This window comes from Taurulus bubalis (assembly GCF_910589615.1).
Source record: "Taurulus bubalis genome assembly, chromosome: 4".
NCBI classification, from domain to species: Eukaryota; Metazoa; Chordata; class Actinopteri; order Perciformes; family Cottidae; genus Taurulus; species Taurulus bubalis.
The window spans coordinates 1,105,113-1,125,074 of record NC_136592.1 but is presented as its reverse complement, the minus strand read 5'-3'; the positions used below and the strand labels follow the sequence as shown (position 1 = coordinate 1,125,074).

Genomic DNA, 19,962 nt, shown 5'->3' with positions numbered 1-19,962 from the left:
CTCGTCATACAGGTTTATATTAGTGTTTAATTACACAAACTTTTACACGCTCTATTGACGTATTACAGAGAGTAACTCCGCCTTGACATAACAATGACAGCCACTTGTCACTGCTGACTGTTATTGTGAGCATTGTGCCCTGAGGCCCCAGGGCCCCAGGGCCCCAGGGCCCCAGGGCCCCCGGGCCCCCGGGCCCCAGGGCCCGAGGGCCCGGAGGACGTGGCTCCCTCCCCGTCTTAAGAGCCGGTTCATTTGGCTGAATCGGACCTGTTGTGTTTTTTCCTGTTATTGTTCATTTATAGAACTGTCTCCTGTCTGGACACACGGTCTGTTTCCTATTTTACATCCTCCCATACATCAGTACGATATTCTGCTGCTGATAGTGAACGCCTCACAAAGAAGTGGTCTTAATCATAATAAGGCCTTTATTCATGTATTCCTGACTTTTCTCCCAGATAAGACAGCTATTATTTGATTTCCATAGAGCTCCATCCTGCTTTGGGTGTGTGACGTCATGGGCTCCAGCCTGCTCGGTGTGTGACGTCATGAGCTCCAGCCTGCTCGGTGTGTGACAGCGGGTTGTGACGTCATGAGCTCGGGTATAAATACGGCGCATGGCGCCCCGCGCGCCGCTCCAGCTCAGTGCGCGTGTGGTCTGGGAATGCGCGCAGCGTCTCGCGCTCCTCGCCGCTCCTTCTTCTTCTCGTCCCCGCTTCAGTGACCGATAACGCCGGGAGGCTGCTCCTGGACCCGGGATGGGCTCTCTGGCGGCCCTGCGGACCGTCCTGGTGCTGGTCCTGGTGGCCGGACTGTTGGGATGCGCCCGCGGCTCCAACGGCTCCGCGGCCCGCTGGGAGGCCCTGTACTCCCGGTCTCTGGCGCGGATCCCAGGGGAGAAGCGGGACGAGCTGAACCGGGACAGCGACTACCTGCTGGGCATCACGCGGCTGCGGCGCCTCTACTGCAACGTGGGCATCGGCTTCCACGTCCAGGTGCTGCCGGACGGCAGGATCACGGGAGTCCACGACGAGAACCGGCACAGTAAGTCCTGCATTCATTATGTATATGCAGCTTCTTCATGCGCTCACTTTGGACACTTTATTCTAACTCTGCTTACATTCTATTGTTTTAACAACAGTAACGTTGAAGCTGATCACATCTTTAAGGAAATAAACTAAATGATAAACCAAATCATTTTCCTCTGCATGTTTCATGCCAAGCTGTCAGTGACCCGCTACAGATGACTCAGTATTGATCCATGGTTCCAACATCTGGCTCCTTGTGTGGAACAGAGCTCTGAGACCCAGACCAGCACCTACAGTTAGGACCAGGCCTGGACCATCTGTTTGGATTAAAGACACTGTCTCACATTTGCAGACACGTAGAATAACAACACACATTCTGTACCGGGTCCCATGTGATCCCGTCCCGTGTGAAGCCGGTCAGGGTGGAGGACCTGGACCCGACAGGCTGCCGGAGAACGTAGAGCCTGTTGGGTTCTGTGCTGCCTCGGTACTATTTTGAGACAAGGCACAAAGATTCAGGGAGATACATTACAGAGAATCTCTGCGAGGAATTCCAGCCAGTGTAAAGCATTTTAAAATGCAGGAACAAAGGAGCAGCTCGTCAAGGCCACGGGAGGAAACCAGCAAATATCAAATACCTCTGCATTATTACAACTGACCTTACAAACAAATACAATAATGACGGACGCCTGACAAGATGCTGCTATGTTACATCCCAAAGCATAGAGGAATTATTGGTCTTTTGGGACTTCTGAATTATCATTTCATATCAAACAACATGAGAGTTTTATGAAATATTGGGAGATCTTTAATAAGGTTTAAGCCCAGTTTAGGGGATTGAATACCTTGGTTAAGCGCACACTCTGATTAGGATTTCATGACACACTTTTAGTCCATACTTTTTCTTTTTTTATGAATCAATGAGATCAGCTTGCAGAGCCACACCTAGCCAACCCCAACCAGGTAGAATACTCAGCTGTCTGAGGAGCTCTCCTCCAGCTCTTGTGTTGCACACACAGTGCCAGCGTGTTGCTTCTCTCCATCAGACGGGATGCTTCAGTGTGATCTGTTTCCCCTGAAGGTCTTCTGCAGATCTCTCCGGTGGAGAGAGGAGTGGTGACTCTGCTCGGCGTTCGCAGCAAATTCTTCGTGGCCATGAACGGGCGGGGAAAGCTGTACGGATCTGTGAGTACGACCGACTCATTGTGTATTGCTTTGCTGTCGTTCAGGCTAAAAGTCCTGCAATGTGCATGTATTCGTCAATGTTAGCTTTCAAACAGTGAAACTGAAAGGTCTTACAGGAAGATAAATACAAAATCAAGGTGGGGCTCAGGAGCCGGTTGCACCACTTCCTAAACTTAGCGATGTTCTAACAAAGTGTTATTTAATTATTCATTTGCACATGAATGCAAAAATGAATATATTCAAGGTCGACCGTGGCGCAGTGGTGAGCAGGGTCGTTCTCAAGGTTGTTCTCCAATAAGAGGATCGGCGGTTCGATCCCCAGCTCCGCCAGCCTGTGTCGATGTGTCCTTGAGCAAGACACTTAACCCTAAATTGTTCCCGTAGTTGCGCCTACGGTGTATGAAAGTTAGATAGTCCTGATGTGGCACCTTGCATGGTAGCTCCTCTCATCAGTGGGTGAATGATTCCGATGTAAAGCGTCTTTGAGTATTCAGAAAAGCGCGATATAAAATCAAAGACTAAATATCAGATAATTAACTGTGAAACACACATATTGCTTCATGTATGCAGACATGTGAAAAAGTCATTCCTACATTTACACAGAAGCAGCATTGAAGTGGATTGTGTGCTTTATCCCCAAAGATGTATGAACAGCTGGGACGTGCTACCGATGTTTGCTAGCAAAGCAAAGCTGTTTGGTACGTTTGAAGCACGATTCAGTTGAGAATCGAACCCCCGGCTTGAATCCAGCTAGTTGATGCGCCGTAGTAGCACTTTATAGCACTTACTAATGGCACTTTGTGTTTTAAATTTATTGAAATTGTACTTTCTTGAGTCTTGTTGTTCTGAGTTTGTACTCATGGTGGAATTGCACTTATTGTAAGTTGCTTTGGATAAAAGCGTCAGCTAAATGAAATGATGCTATGAGCTCGTAGAATGGAGAATTTACTGCTGACGTCACGGATACCTGACGGCACTCGATCCACCTCTGAGCACCAATGTGAGGACATACAGTTCTTTAAAGGTGCAATGTGGAAGAATTGGCCAGAATTTGAAACATGAAAGGAATGAACATCATCAACAGAACGTGAAGAGGTTGCCGTGTTGCCGTTGTTTCAAAGACGTCTGTGCGTTGTGTTGCAGAGATATCTAGTGAAACGAGCATGCTAGCAGCTAGCCCACCGCGCAATAGTGAGTCCCGTAGCGGCCCTCAAGTCCGGCAGGAGACGACAGGAAGTAGAGCTGTCCCGGGGCCTTTCAGTAATACATTCAGGGTTATTGCATGAACATTTTGACAGTTTGTTTATTGGATTAATTCCAAAGTGGAAGAGTGGAGCTCCGTCCACTTCATAGGGAGGAGGAGGAGGTAGTTTTCTCCTTTAGCTAGCTCCTTTAGCTAACTCCTTTAGCTAACCCTTAGTGGAGCTCCGTCCGCTTCATGGGGAGGAGGAGGTAGTTTTCTCCTGAGCTAGCTCCATTAGCTAGCTCAAACTGTGAAAAAGGTGAAAACCCCGGCCCTGAGGTTAGACCCAGTTGGGAGTCCTGGCGCTCAGCATGTAAGGGTTTCTCGCCCTGCTGTCACGTAGGAGTATGCTTGGTTAATAACTGTACATTTTAGATTGTATGGACACAATAGTAGAGGTGAGATGCGGCCCCTGTTTCTTTTCTCGTTATTAAATGCTGCACCTTTAAAGAATACAACAGTCTGAAACACGTTAATAACTAAATTTAATTTGAAACAGCCTCATGAAGCCAGATCACATCCTATTACTTCCAGTCAGAGCATGGTGTCCTGAGTCCTGCCTCATTCACATCATTCATCATTTGACAATCAAAACCTTTGTCTAAATTTCTGACTATTCTTTTTGTTTTTTTTGGGGAGTTTTTCCTGATCTCTCTGAGGATAATTTGTAATTTGTGATTATGGACTATACAAAATAAATTGAATTGAATTGACTGAAACAACTACTGTACAATAGTCTTGTAGTCAGAAATAAAGCAATTGTTTGATAGTAATCACAAAGAACCCCCCCCACACACACACACACACACACACACACACACACGTCCCAGGATCTTTGTTTTGTCTCGGTCTTCAAACAATCAGCATTTTAAAATGTGTGTCCCTCTTTCCTCTTTCAGTTACACTACAACAACGAGTGCAAGTTCAGAGAGAAGCTCCTCGCCAACAACTACAACGCCTACGAGTCCGAGGCTTACCCGAGGATGTTCATCGGCCTGAGTAAGAACGGCAAAACAAAAAGAGGAAACCGAGTGTCACCCGCCATGACGGTGACACATTTCTTGCCAAGAATCTAGTGGCTTCATAAATAGACTTCACCTCAATATGGAGACGGGGGGATTCCAAACCATGATGCACTTTCACTTATGCAAGTGTATCATATTTCTTTAGCTTTGTATATATTCCTTTTTTTTATTTATGTTTAACCATTTTTTAAGTCTTGTCACCGTTTGGGGGAATGCGTTATTTATGTTTTCATTTTCTAATTTATCCGATATTTGCTGCTACTTGGGTTCCTGTCTACGGATGTTGGTTTTTAACTTTGCACTGATGGGGAAATATGCAACAGCGCACGTTTATGGCTGTACAATGTTTGTTTTCTAAATATTATTTTCAAAAAAACAGGACCTTTTTGAGCCTAAAAAAAATGAGACAAAAAAATAGATGAGGCAGGAGTGTCTTTGGTGTCAGTGGCACTGATCGCTAACGCTCCAGCTCTGTTGTGTGGAGCCTCATTCCTGGTTGAAACAGTAGCAGCTTACTGCTGGGTGAGGGGGAGGAGGAGGAGGAGGAGGAGGAAGAAGAAGAACCCCCACAACCTCCACCGGGCTGTTTATAGATCTGCCGGGGTGGGGGGTGAACTCTGAACTTTTCTGCTGTCAGTCTCAGTCAGACCTATAAGACGGCAGATAGAGAGCGGCATCCTCTTTGACATTCTATAAGTGTGGAATTTAGGCGTTTGAAGGCAAGGTCAAAGTGCTGAAATGCAGCGGAGGAACTGTAACCGTGACTGTGGAAGAGGATTATCCTCCGTCAAGTTATGTGTGTTGTCAGGTAGCTTCTGGACTGGTCTGAGTCCGTGAGACATGTAGCACATGCTGCCGGTGAAGACGTGTCATTCCCCTCATCGCCTCTGCCTCCACTTAAAGTCACGCTGTGTATCTTTTGAAAGAAGACATATCAGTCTCGCTCTTACACATGAAAAGTTGAATTCATAAGCAATAAAACACTCCTAACTCAGTCAGATAAACGTTTAACTTTTGCCGCTGTCATTTTATAACAGCAAGAAAGCAAATAAACATATTTCTCACACTGTCAAATGATTTCTTTAATAATCTTGAAGCACAATCTTTCTCAGGCTATACATCATGTCATTTACTAAGTGCATTTCCTCTCCCGTCACTTCCTCCTGCAGTTATAAACAGCAACACACTAAGGATAAAATAAGCTCATTTTGTTGAGGATACACAGTTTGGCACAGGTCCAGTACAACCAGCTTCCAGTTCCCTGTTGTTCACTGAAGCAGCACGTCCTCCAGCATTACTGTTCATCCTTCTCTTCTGGTCTCTTCTGTCTCAGAGGACGGCTCTGGCTCTGGCAGCCATGTTGTCCTCGTTGCCTTGTCACGTTCCGGCTATCTTTACCCGGCAATTTACTTTTAGAAAGGATAATCATGGGAGAAATATTCACAGACAGCTGTTGGACTGTCCTATATGCTCGGCCCAGTAACACTATATTTTTCTTTATATATTTTGTAAATATAACCTGAAGTAACTGAAGGTGGAGGACGGCTTTAAGCCACTGAAGCTGCTGTCTGGAGGTGAACTGTGTTCCATTGGCTCGCTTTGGAGCAATTGATGAATAAATCCAACAATCATCAACAAGCCATGCTGGAAGACGGACGGGTGAACGGTTTTCTGTTGTTTATTCTTTACTCTCCTGTTTTTCTATTCAGTCTTTAATCCAAGAGGTTTGAAACCTCAGCTTCCACATTCCTCCGAGATATATGTATGTAACCAGAGATATGTAACCTGATAGCATGTAACAGCACAGTTTCCTCTGTGGAGGAGTCTGCAGTCACAACATGAGAGCAGAGGAACGCACTCGCTAGTATTGAGTTGCAAATAGCTCAAGCAAATATCATGCAAACGGTGTCTGTGGGGCCTTGAGGCTGAGCTTCCTGCAGACCAGCATGGTGTGGAGGCAGGGCCAGGCCGAGCCAGGCAGGGCCAGGCCGAGCCAGGCCGAGCCAGGCCGAGCCGGGCCGGGCCGGGCCGGGCCGAGCCGGGCCGGGCCGGGCCGAGCCAGGCCGAGCCAGGCCGAGCCAGGCCGAGCCGGGCCGGGCCGGGCCGAGCCAGGCCGAGCCGGCCCGCTACTGCGATGTCAAGCCGTCAGAACAAGTCCCCGTCTGCTCGTCCCGGCCGTCTCCTGTTACAGGGCCTGTGAGTCTCTGTCAGCAGGGATGCGTTCAGGTGTACTGGTGTGTCTGGTGCTCACAGCTGTGCTCAGCGTTCTCCGGTATCACTGCTTTGCATGCTGGGCCTCGTGTTTACAGTAGAATACCTTTCTGCCCTCTACCTCTCCAGAGAGGTTCCTGCTGTGGCCACTGTGCTCAGGTGGAGGCTGGCGGCTGGCCATGTGGACTCTTCCAGAAAGGCTGCTGCTCGCTGATCACAGAACACTCCTTGGTGGTATTACACTGCCCAACATCACCCCATCTTCCCAAATATCCTCACAGTTAATTCACCCAAATTACAAAGAAGCTTCTCCGCCCTCCCTCTTGGAATCTAGTGGTTGGAGACCTCCTCCTGGAGACACTAAAAGCAGTGACCCTGTCACTCTGGATAACCACAACACCACATGGAACTACTTTCTACTGAAGAAATAGTGCCGATGAGGATGTTATGAGGCTTAAAGAGCAGCAGCACTGGAAGTCATTGGAATGTCTTTTCTTTTCTTTTGGTTTTTAAAAGCAACAAAAGATGGAGGGAAAAATCTGAGAAACAAACCTGGACAGAAAAATAAATACTATGAATGACTGGATGTAGTGAACATGTTTATTTTGTATAATTGACTTGATCTGACCATTTAGCATCAGGAAGTTGTCCTGTAGTTACAGAACGGCCCGTATGTTATTGCTCAAACTGCTTCTGAACTGTAAACTGTTGAAATGTTTCTTTCTCACTCTGGACATGTGCGTTCAGGGCTTTCTTTTGTGAAGTGGTGATGTGATACTGTACTGTCTGTAGCTATGAGTCCTGTGGTCTTATGACAATGTTGTATCAAGTGTTTTTATCAGTTGTCCTGTAGTTTTATACAGGGCTGTATAAAAGGTCCCACTGTATGTGCTGTGCACATGTAGTCCAACTGAATGAATCATGAAGCCGTGCATGTAATGTCCTTACCTGTGTTTTTGTACCAAGATGACCTTTTATCATACAGTTCTTTTTCAATTAAATGGTATTTGTGTCAAAAATGGTATTCATTAAATAATGCAATCTAGTGGGTGTTACAAATAACATTGCTTTAATTACAGATGTGCTGGATGGCATTGGGCCGCATCCCCTGCAGCATGTGGCTGGTTGTGACCCAGACAGGAGCTCAGCTGCAATCAGTTTAAACTCACATTTCAGTTACATTATGAACTGAAAGTCCACAACTTTTCTTTTTCTTTTTTTATAGTCACAGGTTTGTCTCAGAGGGCATTTAAACTTTTACAACAATTAGCATCCTTGAATTGTATTAACCCACATTCTCTGCTGACCTTAAAAAGAAGCTCCAACAAGTGCTCCACTTTAGTTGAAACTGCTTTATAAAAAAAAAGAATGGTGAGAATGATCCTGACTTTTACAACCCTTCTACGTAGCCTTCTTGCTACGTATATGTATATATATATATATATATATATATATATATATATATATATATATATATATATATATATATATATATACATATATATATACATATATATATATATATATATATATATATATATATGTATATATTAGGGCTGGGCAAAGTAAACAAAGAAAACAATTAACTGATTAATCGCATGATTTTTCTGAGATTAATCGCATTATGCTCCAAATTCAATAATGAAGTAAAAACTAGTGTATTGCGTGCTTTTGTTTTAAAGTAATGTTATCAGGACAATATAACACTCTGGAGCAACAGCAAGTAAACAACAGAATATAAATCAAAAATATATGCTAGGGAAGAAAAAAAAGATGTATTTTATTTTTTTAATGCTTCTATGTGACTGGTCATTCAATTAAATATTGTATTTATTTTCAGATGATATAGACTATTTTATTCAAATGTGAAGCAGCTTAATATCATGCTGAAGAAGAAACATTTGTCTTTTATCAGGGAACAACATCAACCGTCTGTTCAGTGGTCTGGTTGGATGAGGTGGAGATGTGAAGGACAGCTGACAGGCGTCTCAGCGGCTGCAGCGCGAGGCTCCTGTGAGCGCTGCAGCCGCTGAGGACAGAAGCTACAGAACAAGACGCGCTTCAGCCTTCAGTGTATGGCAGTGCAATGCTACATTCTTGAGCTACTCCTTTAAAGTTACTTTCAGGGCATTTAAAGGCATGTTGAGATCCAAAATAATGATCCAAAATATAACGTTTTCTGGGATTTAAAAAGTCACCAATAATACAAGTGATGAGTTCTTACATGTATTCTACTGACGCAACGCTGTCGCCTGAAGACAACATGAACATCTGAGAACTGTGACTTCTTTAGTTTGAGGTCCCATGTTGTAACAAGTGGGATGTTCATGTCTTGTTTCATCTTAAAGGTCAATATGAAAAAAGTATTGAAAAGATAAATCCACAGCGCCCGTATTCAGACAATGAGCATCAGCATGAGCAGACACTGATGGAACAGACCTGAAGAGCTTATTGAACCTAAAACATGTGAACGTGTTCTAGGACATGAGCAGAATACGTCTCCTTTCACTGAAAAACACATTCCTCAAAGTAAGAGAACAGAACAGATATTGTTTAGCAGTTGGTTCTGACTTGGTGTCGAATAGTTTATCATCCCAATGGAAGAGCCTCAAGGACATGTGTCCAATCACTGTAAACAAAGACAAACAATGACTCGCAAACCACAAATAAGTCAAACTAAAACACAGTCACCCTGAAGCTGTGATTTAAAATCACATTTCTTCACATGCAGTTTTTGTTGGATGACAAAGAAACAAAAAGCTTAGAAGCTGTTTGTCCGTTTCTGTCTATTAAAGAGTCTTAATTTTAAGCCCCGCGGGACCGATATCGGTCCTTTTTTAAAATTTTAATTAAACTGTGTAAAACATTACAATAATCATGAACAAATATATTGATGCTACACATCAAATTAAACAAGAGAATCTGGGCTACAATAATTAGTCAGCCATTTCAACACAACTCAAACACCAACTAAAATAATTATTCAAATAAAATAGTTATAATTTTGTCACGAGTCAGCCCACTCTGCATGTTTCCGGAACTAGCAGCCCGTAGCTTGGTGCTATCAGAAAAAGACAAATAGCAAAAAGCAAGACAATTCCACACAGATTCCAAATCTACTCACAAAATCCCTCTGCTACAAAGCATCACTGAGATATGAACCAAAGAACACAGCAACATAAATCGCTGAGTCAGCAAATTTTGAAAAAAAATTGAGAAAATAGCAAATATAAGAAAAAATGCATTTCCCTCAGTAAATCCACACTGATACAAGTGTATTGAACATCATAAGTCATATGAAAGTGAACTATAAGGTTTGCTACATGAAAAAATTCAAATGTCACAGATGCGCGAAAATATGCGCAAATGTGCCGAAATGCAAATTTTGCATTCTCGCCTGAATTCTCTCTGTACTTTACCCAATCTGACTTTGTTCTGCTTCACTTTTTCAAGTGAAAACAGTGCAGAGAGACTGTTCACATATTGTGCTATGATGTGGGAGAGCCTCAGGGCTTCTTCTTCTTCTTCTTCTTCTTCTTCTTCTTCTTCTTCTTCTTCTTCTTCTTCTTCTTCTTCTTCTTCTTCTTCTTCTTCTTCTTCTTCTTCTTCTTAGTGAAGCATCATTTCAAGGAGATAATCATCCTGAAAGTGCTTTTTTCTATAGGCGGACCTGGAACTTCTATTTGTTCTGTGTTTCAATCTTTATTTGCTCTTAGCCAGCAACATATATACTAATATTTACACATCTGACCAAAAGCTCACAAGGGTTGCCTTTATTATAACACCAGAATTATTCAAATAGCCCTTGTGGTTGCAGAGATACACCCTTTTTAGTTTGGGTATGTTATTTCGAGCTAAATCCTAAAAAGTGCCTTAGAGCTTAAAAGGTTAAGAGCATATTTCTCTCTGGTGTCTGGAGGTGATCATGGCTTCACTGCTGGACGCTCACAGACATCTGCAGCATGATGTTTGATTGCAAACATCCTTCCTCATGCAGCTGGCTGCAGCCTGGAACCTGCTTAGTTTAGTTCAGCGTGAATACCTTCATTTGTATTGTGAGACAAAGTAAACCTGGCCGGTATAAATCAAAGCATCAGCTCCAAAGTCCTCCTCTCTTTCTGTAAAGCGTCACCGCTGCCCTCTGCTGGAGGAAATGTATTAATACCACTCTGGACCCACTCTGGTCATGGATTATTTTGAGTGGATTACAATGGGTCACAATATATCTCCATGTTCATAGTACAGCCAGAAATATCAGTCGATGTATTCACTTAATAATTAATAATCTTTGTTACAAATTACAATTTTCTCCAGTGTTGTTTTTATACATTTTATGTTTTGATTTGATTTTGATGTTTCCACGTTTCTATTCACATTTACTGGACAGTAAAAGTTTAAATAAAACCCATGATATTCAATGTGCTTCCTGATAGCGGGTCGGTGTGTGTGACCCCGTGAAGCGGTTGCTTGCACAGCTGCACACAGAACGCTGGCGTCCTGACATCATGACATCCAGCTCAGCCTGAAGGCTCTCAGGTCAGCTCTGACTGATCGTCACCACCATGCCACTCAGAGGTCAGCGGGTTGAGTCCCGTTGGATCGGCCTGCTGTGCGGGGCTCATTTCATCAGTCTGTGAGTAAGTAAACACACATGACGCCCTCTGGACAGGTGTTCCACCACGACCAATCTAGCGGCCCTCACTGCGTTAGTTCATGCACGGGTTCTCAGAAAGGCCCTCCCTCAGGTGCTCGGGGCCAAGACAAGGGGGTCAAAGGTCATGGTCGTCTTCAGGCTGGAGAGGAGCCATACAGGCACTCTCCTCACTAGTACGGTAGCGGTGATTACTGGTGTCCACCAGTGAGCTTGAGCGGGAACACTGTGTTACTGTGGAAACAGGTCAGAAAAGAGTCTTGTCTAGAGAGAGGGGCGTCTACAGCGAGGACACTCTTCACTAGTCTGCTAGCTGTCAGAATTAGCCTGAGTGGAGGCACTCTGCTAGCTATAACAGCCCCAATGTTACCAAAGTCCACACTCAGTATCGCCACCGACTTAATTAACCTCAGTAGTCCCACCAGTCAGCCTGAGCGGGACTCTGCTCACTGACGTGCTCTCGTTAGCGATCCACTCAATTAGAGCGCTCTGCTGTTGTAGAGACATGTTAGTCGATCTCACCGTTGATGTTTCCCGGTGTGAAGGTGGCCAGCCTGGTGATGACCCAAGATAGAAATTGGCGTCCAGCGTCCGGCTCGATGGTCTGAAGGTAGAAAGCGCAGCGTTCCCTCCTAGAGGGACGGCTTGTCGCAGCCTTTGGATAGTTAGTTGGGTAGTTCTACCCGGCATGGTAGTTAGCTTGCGTAACAAGAAGATGAAAAAGGATCTCAGTATGACGCCGGGTAGATCTACCCGGCTGGGGTCATCCGAGGTCACCGGTGACTTTGTTGTTATGAAGACTCGACCTGAGACGGAAGACATCCAGCAATAAGCACTGCCTCTGGAAGGAAGGATGAACTAGAACTCAAAACAGGACAAGTTGGGGATATTCCAGCGTGCCGTGAAACGAGATGTGACCACATAGAGAGATGGGAACGGGTTGCTTTGTTGTTGTTTGACAGCTGTACATTTATTTACTCCAAGAATCTACACCTGATGATGCGAGATGATCCTTCATCACTTTTGTCCTTTCAGTTTCTTGTATTATATTTCTGTTCTGCATAAAGTTCCTGTGTTCCTGTGGTGAAGAAACACAAAAAGAATGAAGTCAGATTCAGATCTTAGGCATCTAGTGACGGAGCTGTGCAGACGTTTGGCACACGGGAAAAGCATTTGTCAAAGCGCCCAAAACACAGACAAGATCAATTTACAAATCTAAAAAGCAAAAGATAAGCTTTTGCAATCCGAGCCGTGTGGTGAGCTGTGATGTTTGCTCTCCATTACAGTTTAACTTGTGGAACTGATGAGGAGCGGAAGCTCAGGCCAGAGCGCGATAAGAGCGGAAAGAAGTGTGTTTTTAGTCTCACAGCTCTGCTTGGATTCAGACCAATCGGCAGACTTTGCCCTATCCACAAATAAAAAAACATTTGGTGGCGCTTTTGGTGCCACTTTATGGAACATAATTATGCAACTTGCCCATTAATATAAGACACAGTCTATAGGCAGGAGCCAAGGTTCCTTCTGCTCCTGACAATAAAACTACTGCAACGTGTACTACTACTACGACTAATAATACTAGGATAACAGCAATACTACTTGTACCAATCGTCTTACTACACTTCCACTAGTACTGCTGCTGCATGAGCCCACTGCCACTGCATTGTGTATTTAATGTTACGCTGACTTTGAAGAATGACTTGATGAAGCACATTGTGTCAGCCTGAGTATGACCACTACTGCTACTACTGCTACTACTACTACTACTACTACTACTACTACTACTACTACTACTACTACTTGTTGTGATGTACAACAGTATAACATATTCTATAAGCTTATCACATTTTGTATGTTTAATACAATAATTCCCTCGTTGTTGTGGTGGAGCAGAAGTAGAAAGTACTCAAGTACCAATAGTTCTACCATAGACAGCTCCTATAATAAAGTATATATAGTGTACTAATATACATGGTACACAAGATACTCCCATGATGAGCCCCTTGGAGCAGCAGATGAAGCCTCCATGAGTCCAGTATTGAGAGTTTATACCAAGTGTCTAAGTGTATGTTTCCTCCACAAAACTTTACCGCTGCATGTTGTGACTTTGACTGAATCATTAGTGTCTTCTGGCACATTCCACATGCTAATCATCTACCAGAAACAGTCCTAATGACAGTGATCATGCTGCCACTCCATCTACTCACCTGATGAAGTCATTGAGAGTAGCAATGTAATCACAACGTCCTCAAATAGTTATTACAGGATAAATGGATGTGTGCCGTATTAATAAAGGGCTTTAGAACATGTCCTGAGTCGTGTTTTATAGAGAGCGTGTTTGGCCATATTTAATATCACATTGAGTTGCATGAAGATCCCGTGTGGATCAGTCATGTGTCCGTCAGGCAGCTGGCCCACGGCCAGTGGAGAGCGGGGCTCCAGTTGGCTGTGGTGCAGGGGGTGTTGTGGTCTGCTTCTAGGAACTGGCTTTGGGAAAGAGGGTTATCTGCTGCTGATAAGGGCCACATGTAAAAGCCCAGCTCGCTTCGCTCTAGCAGAGGAGAGGAGAACATGCGGCTGCTCCTGGTCAATATGTTTCTGGCTGTCGGGGTTGTTTGCGGGCCTCTAGCGGACCAGGGCCCCCAACCCGCCCACAGCTGGGGCCCGCTGGCCCGGCTCACGCACCTGTACTCCGCCAGGCCGGGCGTGCACCTGCTGATCAGCGAGGACGGGCAGATCCACGGCTCGGCCCAGCAGACTCCGTACAGTAAGTGGGACATTTCAAAATAAAGACCTAAAGCTGTGGTGAGCGCAGGAGGTTCCCTCTGACCCTTTGACCTGCAGGCCTGCTGGAGATCCGGCCGGTGGACCCGGGCTGCGTGGTCATCAGGGGAGCAGCAACCGCGCGGTTTCTCTGCATCCAAGGCGACGGAAGACTCTTCTCCTCGGTGAGGCTCATAGACCACCTGTTTATGTACTGTAGTGTTCAGGACTCATTTGAGGCCACCTGTTTATTTAGTGTTCAGGACTCACATGCAAACATGTTGAACAAGTTATTATTCATCCCAAAAATTATTCATTAGACTAATTTAATTCTTCATATTTATGAAAAGTCACGTGTCAGGGGAAGAGAAATGTTATTGCTGTCTAGTAAACGTAATATTCACTGTTACATTATTATTTCAGTATGTCACTTCTTGTGACAGCGTTGTGAGCAATGCTCACCTCCTCCCTCCTCAGTTCATCACCTCCTCCCTCCTCAGCCCGTCACCTCCTCCCTCCTCATCCCCTCATCCTCAGTATTCAGCCTCTCTTCGTGCTGTGGTTAGTGAGCAGAGCCACCAGAGAGAAGGAGACGCTGAACACCTTTGAGTCTTTTCCACTGAACACCTTTGAGTCTTTTCCACTGAACACCTTTGAGTCTTTTCCACTGAACACCTTTGAGTCTTTTCCACTGAACACCTTTGAGTCTTTTCCACTGAACACCTTTGAGTCTTTTCCACTGAACACCTTTGAGTCTTTTCCACTGAACACCTTTGAGTCTTTTCCACTGAACATCTTTGCATCCCATCATCAGTTTGTGCTCTGAGCTCTGTGCTAACGTTGAGCCAGATACACAACGAGGTATTGTGTGTGTGTGTGTGTGTGTGTGTGTGTGTGTGTGTGTGTGTGTGTGTGTGTGTGTGTGTGTGTGTGTGTGTGTGTGTGTGTGTGTGTGTGTGTGTGTGTGTGTGTGTTGGGATGTGTGTTCTGGGCACGTGTTGAATGTGGATCCCTCTTTAGGCTTTTCTAGTTTATCCCATTAATATTGGAGGTTTTGATCTCTAAGGTCATAAATAAGTAGATAGACCATTGAGGATGATACACCTGCTCATAACTATAATGAATCTCATGATTGTACTTATTATTGTTCACTTTGAACTATTGATATAAACAACAAGAGTAAAACAATGCTGATCTTTGGTAAATTTATCATTTAAAAAATCTAGAAATGCAGCTAAGAAATGTTTTGACCAAGCAGAGGCTCTTCAGGAACACATTCCTCCAGGAACTGCTGGGTTTCCTGCTGCCTTCATGCTGTGAAGCAGCTTCATGTGCTGTGAAGCAGCTTCATGTGCTGTGAAGCAGCAGCTTCATGCTGTGAAGCAGCTTCATGTGCTGTGAAGCAGCAGCATCATGCTGTGAAGCAGCAGCTTCATGATATGAAGCAGCAGCTTCATGTGCTGTGAAGCAGCAGCATCATGCTGTGCAGCAGCAGCTTCAAGCTGTGAAGCAGCAGCATCATGCTGTGAAGCAGCAGCATCATGCTGTGAAGCAGCAGCTTCATGCTGTGAAGCAGCAGCATCATGCTGTGCAGCAGCAGCTTCATGCTGTGAAGCAGCAGCATCATGCTGTGCAGCAGCAGCTTCATGCTGTGAAGCAGCAGCATCATGCTGTGAAGCAGCAGCTTCATGCTGTGAAGCAGCAGCATCATGCTGTGCAGCAGCAGCTTCAAGCTGTGAAGCAGCAGCATCATGCTGTGCAGCAGCAGCTTCAAGCTGTGAAGCAGCAGCTTCAAGCTGTGAAGCAGCATCATGCTGTGAAGCAGCAGCATCATGCTGTGCAGCAGCAGCAGCTTCATGCTGTGAAGCAGCATCATGCTGTGCAGCAGCAGCTTCATGCTGTGAAGCAGCTTCATGCTGTGAAGCAGCAGCTTCATGCTGTGAAGCAGCTTCATGCTGTGAAGCAGCTTCATGCTGTGAAGCAGCAGCTTCATGCTGTGAAGCAGCTTCATGCTGTGAAGCAGCAGCTTCATGCTGTGCAGCAGCAGCAGCAGCTTCATGCTGTGAAGCAGCTTCATGCTGTGAAGCAGCTTCATGCTGTGAAGCAGCTTCATGCTCAAACAACAGCATGCAGTCGGTCATTCACTAAACAGACAGCAGTTCATCAACCTTTGTCCAGCGGCAGGAGGATGTTTGCAGAGAATGAAAAGAGCAGCAGCAACAACAACCTTGGCCTCTCTCTCTCTCTCTCTCTCTCTCTCTCTCTCTCTCTCTCTCGCTCTCTCGCTCTCTCTCAAAGTAAACAGACATCCAGGAACTTTGTTAATGAGACATTTTAGATTTTTTTTAAAAGCCTTTTATCTATAAACACCATTCATGCAAATCCTAATGGAAACTGCCATTATAATTTAGGATTAATTTTCAACTTTCTAGCATGTATGGATACTAGTCAATACAACCAGCCTCACTAGTTCCATATTTATATTATATTATAGCAAACGATACACTAAAGAAAACCTGCCATTGCAAGATAGGCCAAACACATGGAAATAAATCATTTTAATAAACAAGTAACAAGTAAAAGTGCATGTGTTGGCTGTAAACAAGGTTATGGCACAAAAAAATACCCTAATAACCCCTAAATCAATATGATATAATTATATAATGTGCTGTCATACATACACATTTCTTGACAAAGCTATACATTGATTGATTTGTCCATAGCTTGAATACTTGGGAAACTTATGGATAAACAATACTTGGTATGTATTGTTCTTACTTATGGATAAACGATACTTGCTTGGTATGTTTTGGTGCATCTGCTTGAGCAGAGCCCCTCTGTTGTGAAACCAGAGGCGTTCAAGGTCCAGGAAGAAAGTTAGGGCATTTTTGCTTTCAGCAGATCTAAACCTACGAAATGTGCACTAAATGAATTACTAAAAATATTTAACTTCACTTAATCAAAGTCAACTTTTGCAGAGATAATGTTCATTTTATAGTAGAACACAAAGCAATGATATGCATAATTAAAAAGAGGAAATACATCCTGGAATCTTTCTTCTTTTCTTTCCTGTGTTCTATCATCAATCAATAAACCAGTAACACACATACTGCTATATGAACCTCTTAACTGGTCTCACAAGTGTTTTGTGTATATTCTACCTTTTGAAATCATTCAAATAGCCCTTGAGGGTGAGGAGATATTCTGTATTTAGTATGGGGATGCAAACCATTCAGAGTTTTTGAGAAAAATGTCTGTGGCTCAACTGGGGTTAAAAAGGAAATGTTAAAGAATTGTGAAATCTTGTCACAGGTGATTTTATTTATGTAAAGTATTTACATCCAGTAGCATTTAATAAATAAAATCAACAACAATCCACTTATATTTAAAAAATATACATCAGGAGAAACTTTAGCAAATTGGCTGACTAGGAAACAAAAAGAAAAGAAACAGGAGGAAAGTCTGCTGCTATAGAAGAGTACATTAAAAACATTGGCAGCCGTAGATAATGAAGATGCATGGAAAGTCACATCAAATGAAATAAATACATTATCAAAGCTAAAATGCATCCAAAACAAAGCCTGCAGTGGTGCAGGGCCACTTCCTCTCAGCCAAGTGTAACTTCAGGAAGTGTATGAACATCTTCTCTGTGTCCAGCTCACCTACAGCAGAGACGACTGCACCTTCAGAGAGCAGATCCTGCCGGACGGCTACAGCGTCTACGTCTCCGCCGGACACGGAGCTCTGCTCAGTCTGGGGAACCACAGGCAGAGGCTGCAGGGTCGAGACCGCGGCATACCGGCTCTGGCCCAGTTCCTCCCGAGGGCCGGCACCGCGGATCAGGCCTCGGCCCCTGGACCGGACGTCCCGGAGCAGAGCACGGCACGGCCAGAAGAACCTGTGGACTCCATGGACTCGTTTGGAAAGCTGTCCCAGATCATCCACAGTCCCAGCTTCCACGGGAGATGAGACAGTCGCTCCGAGACGCCAGTAAACGGATGTATCACGAGGTGGCCTGAAACCTGCACTCCTCCCTGCATGTTGTAGAACCAGCAGGCTGCATGTTCCCACCAGCCTGCAGCCGGGACGGTCGCCATCCTGCCAGCACGGTCCAGGCGGACAGGACAGGACGCAACACAAGGGCAGGGTCCTGCAGGGTGGAGAACGACCCTGTACTGGGTGTAATGTTCTGTTCTACACCTTCAGGAACAAGCTTTACTGACTGAACAAACACCCAGAGGGTCCTGGTTCCTCCTCTACGACAAGCAGCCTGCGGCACACAGGGAGGATGTGTTGGACCCTCTGCTAAGTTTGGAATAAAGACTGGTAGCATGCTGGGTGACGACAGACCACCTCCCAGTAGCCCCACAGGACCGTCCATAGGTCCCAGTGTTGCACCAGCAGGTGTGTGAGCTCCAGCGGGAGGCTCAGTGGATTGTAAGAGGAATACTTTGCTCCTTGCAGATGAGGACCAGCATGTTGTTATTAAAGGTCCAGCAGTTTGACCGTAAAGACCTTCTATGCTTTATTGAATGCACTGTTGCATTTTCTGTATGTGTTTCCTGTTCTGTAAAGCAACGCTTTGCAACGCTTCATGTTTCATTTGACAGATTTGGAATAAAGTCTTCAAAGCATTCGAAGCACAATGTGTGATAAATATGACTAAGATGAAAATAGCTTTAAAAAGGAATTTACAAACATATGAAATTATGTGCATTTAAAATAAATGCACATGATTGTATATGTGTCTACATTCATATCAAAGCATATGCATTTATTTTATTTGATGATGAATGATTTCATGTGTTTGTAAATTAATCTGGATTTGGCATACACTGGTTTGTGACTGGATAAGGATGGGACCTCAGGACATGGATGATGATGATGATGATGATGATGATGATGATGATGATGATGATGATGATGATGATGATATAGATCCTGATGACTGGACCCAAGTCTCTCGTGGGAGAGGAGACCGAGAGAAGGGAGAGAACAGGAGAGGTCACAAAGTAAACAAAGCTGGGATGAAATAATAACAGAGGTATGGACATATAGCAGTCTGTAGAGGAAACAGAGGCATGGACATATAGCAGTCTGTAGAAGAAACAGAGGTATGGACATATAGCAGTCTGTAGAGGAAACAGAGGTATGGACATATAGCAGTCTGTAGAAGAAACAGAGGCATGGACATATAGCAGTCTGTAGAGGAAACAGAGGTATGGACATATAGCAGTTTGTAGAGGAAACAGAGGTATGGACATATAGCAGTCTGTAGAGGAAACAGAGGTATGGACATATAGCAGTCTGTAGAGGAAACAGAGGTATGGACATGTGTCCCACGTGTGGAGCGGATCACAGAGTTGAGAACTTTAAGGATAATGTAGAGGATACATGTTGTAATTGTGGGGTCAACACAGGGTGCCATGGTAGATGTGAAGTCAGGAAGAGGGCTGTTCAAATCCAGCAGGAGAGGCAGGACTGTCCAAGGTAACCAGTACAGCACTGTCAGTGGAGGAGTTGATTCTAGTAGTATACTTCTGGTACATTACAGTACCGCATGTGGCCGCAACGTACCAAATGGCACTAAACGTACCAAATTACGCCATATTTAAAAAAACAACAACCTGGAAGCCATTTTATTTTTTTTCAAAGTCATTGGTACGTGGGGGAGGGGCGGCAAATCACATGTAGGTGTGAGGGCTCAGGGGGGTCTAGGGGTGGGGGCGGAAGCACTTTTTTTCTACCTCATCCATCCAGTGGTACGTTCCAGGGGATGGGGGCCACATACTGTTAAAACAGGACGCAGGGAACAGGAGGAGGGAACAAAATAGAAGGTATGTTTTTAAATTTAGCATATAG

General features: G+C 44.6%; 2 protein-coding genes across 2 annotated transcripts; both read left to right on the top strand.

The window, feature by feature from the left end:
* Window positions 1-752: 752 nt before the first annotated feature.
* fgf4 (fibroblast growth factor 4) lies at window positions 753-4,529 on the top strand (the record flags this gene model as incomplete). The annotated part of the gene is made up of 3 exons (XM_079217496.1): window positions 753-1,041; window positions 2,107-2,210; window positions 4,353-4,529. Exons 1-3 carry the CDS (start codon window positions 756-758, stop codon window positions 4,527-4,529), a joined length of 567 nt encoding a protein of 188 aa, XP_079073622.1. The 5' UTR covers window positions 753-755.
* A 1,895-nt stretch (window positions 4,530-6,424) lies between these two features.
* fgf19 (fibroblast growth factor 19) lies at window positions 6,425-18,069 on the top strand (the record flags this gene model as incomplete). The annotated part of the gene is made up of 5 exons (XM_079217416.1): window positions 6,425-6,750; window positions 13,743-13,805; window positions 13,893-14,104; window positions 14,182-14,285; window positions 17,758-18,069. The coding sequence occupies 5 exons, from the start codon at window positions 6,425-6,427 to the stop codon at window positions 18,067-18,069; spliced, it is 1,017 nt and encodes a 338-aa protein (XP_079073542.1).
* Between the last annotated feature and the right edge of the window lie 1,893 nt (window positions 18,070-19,962).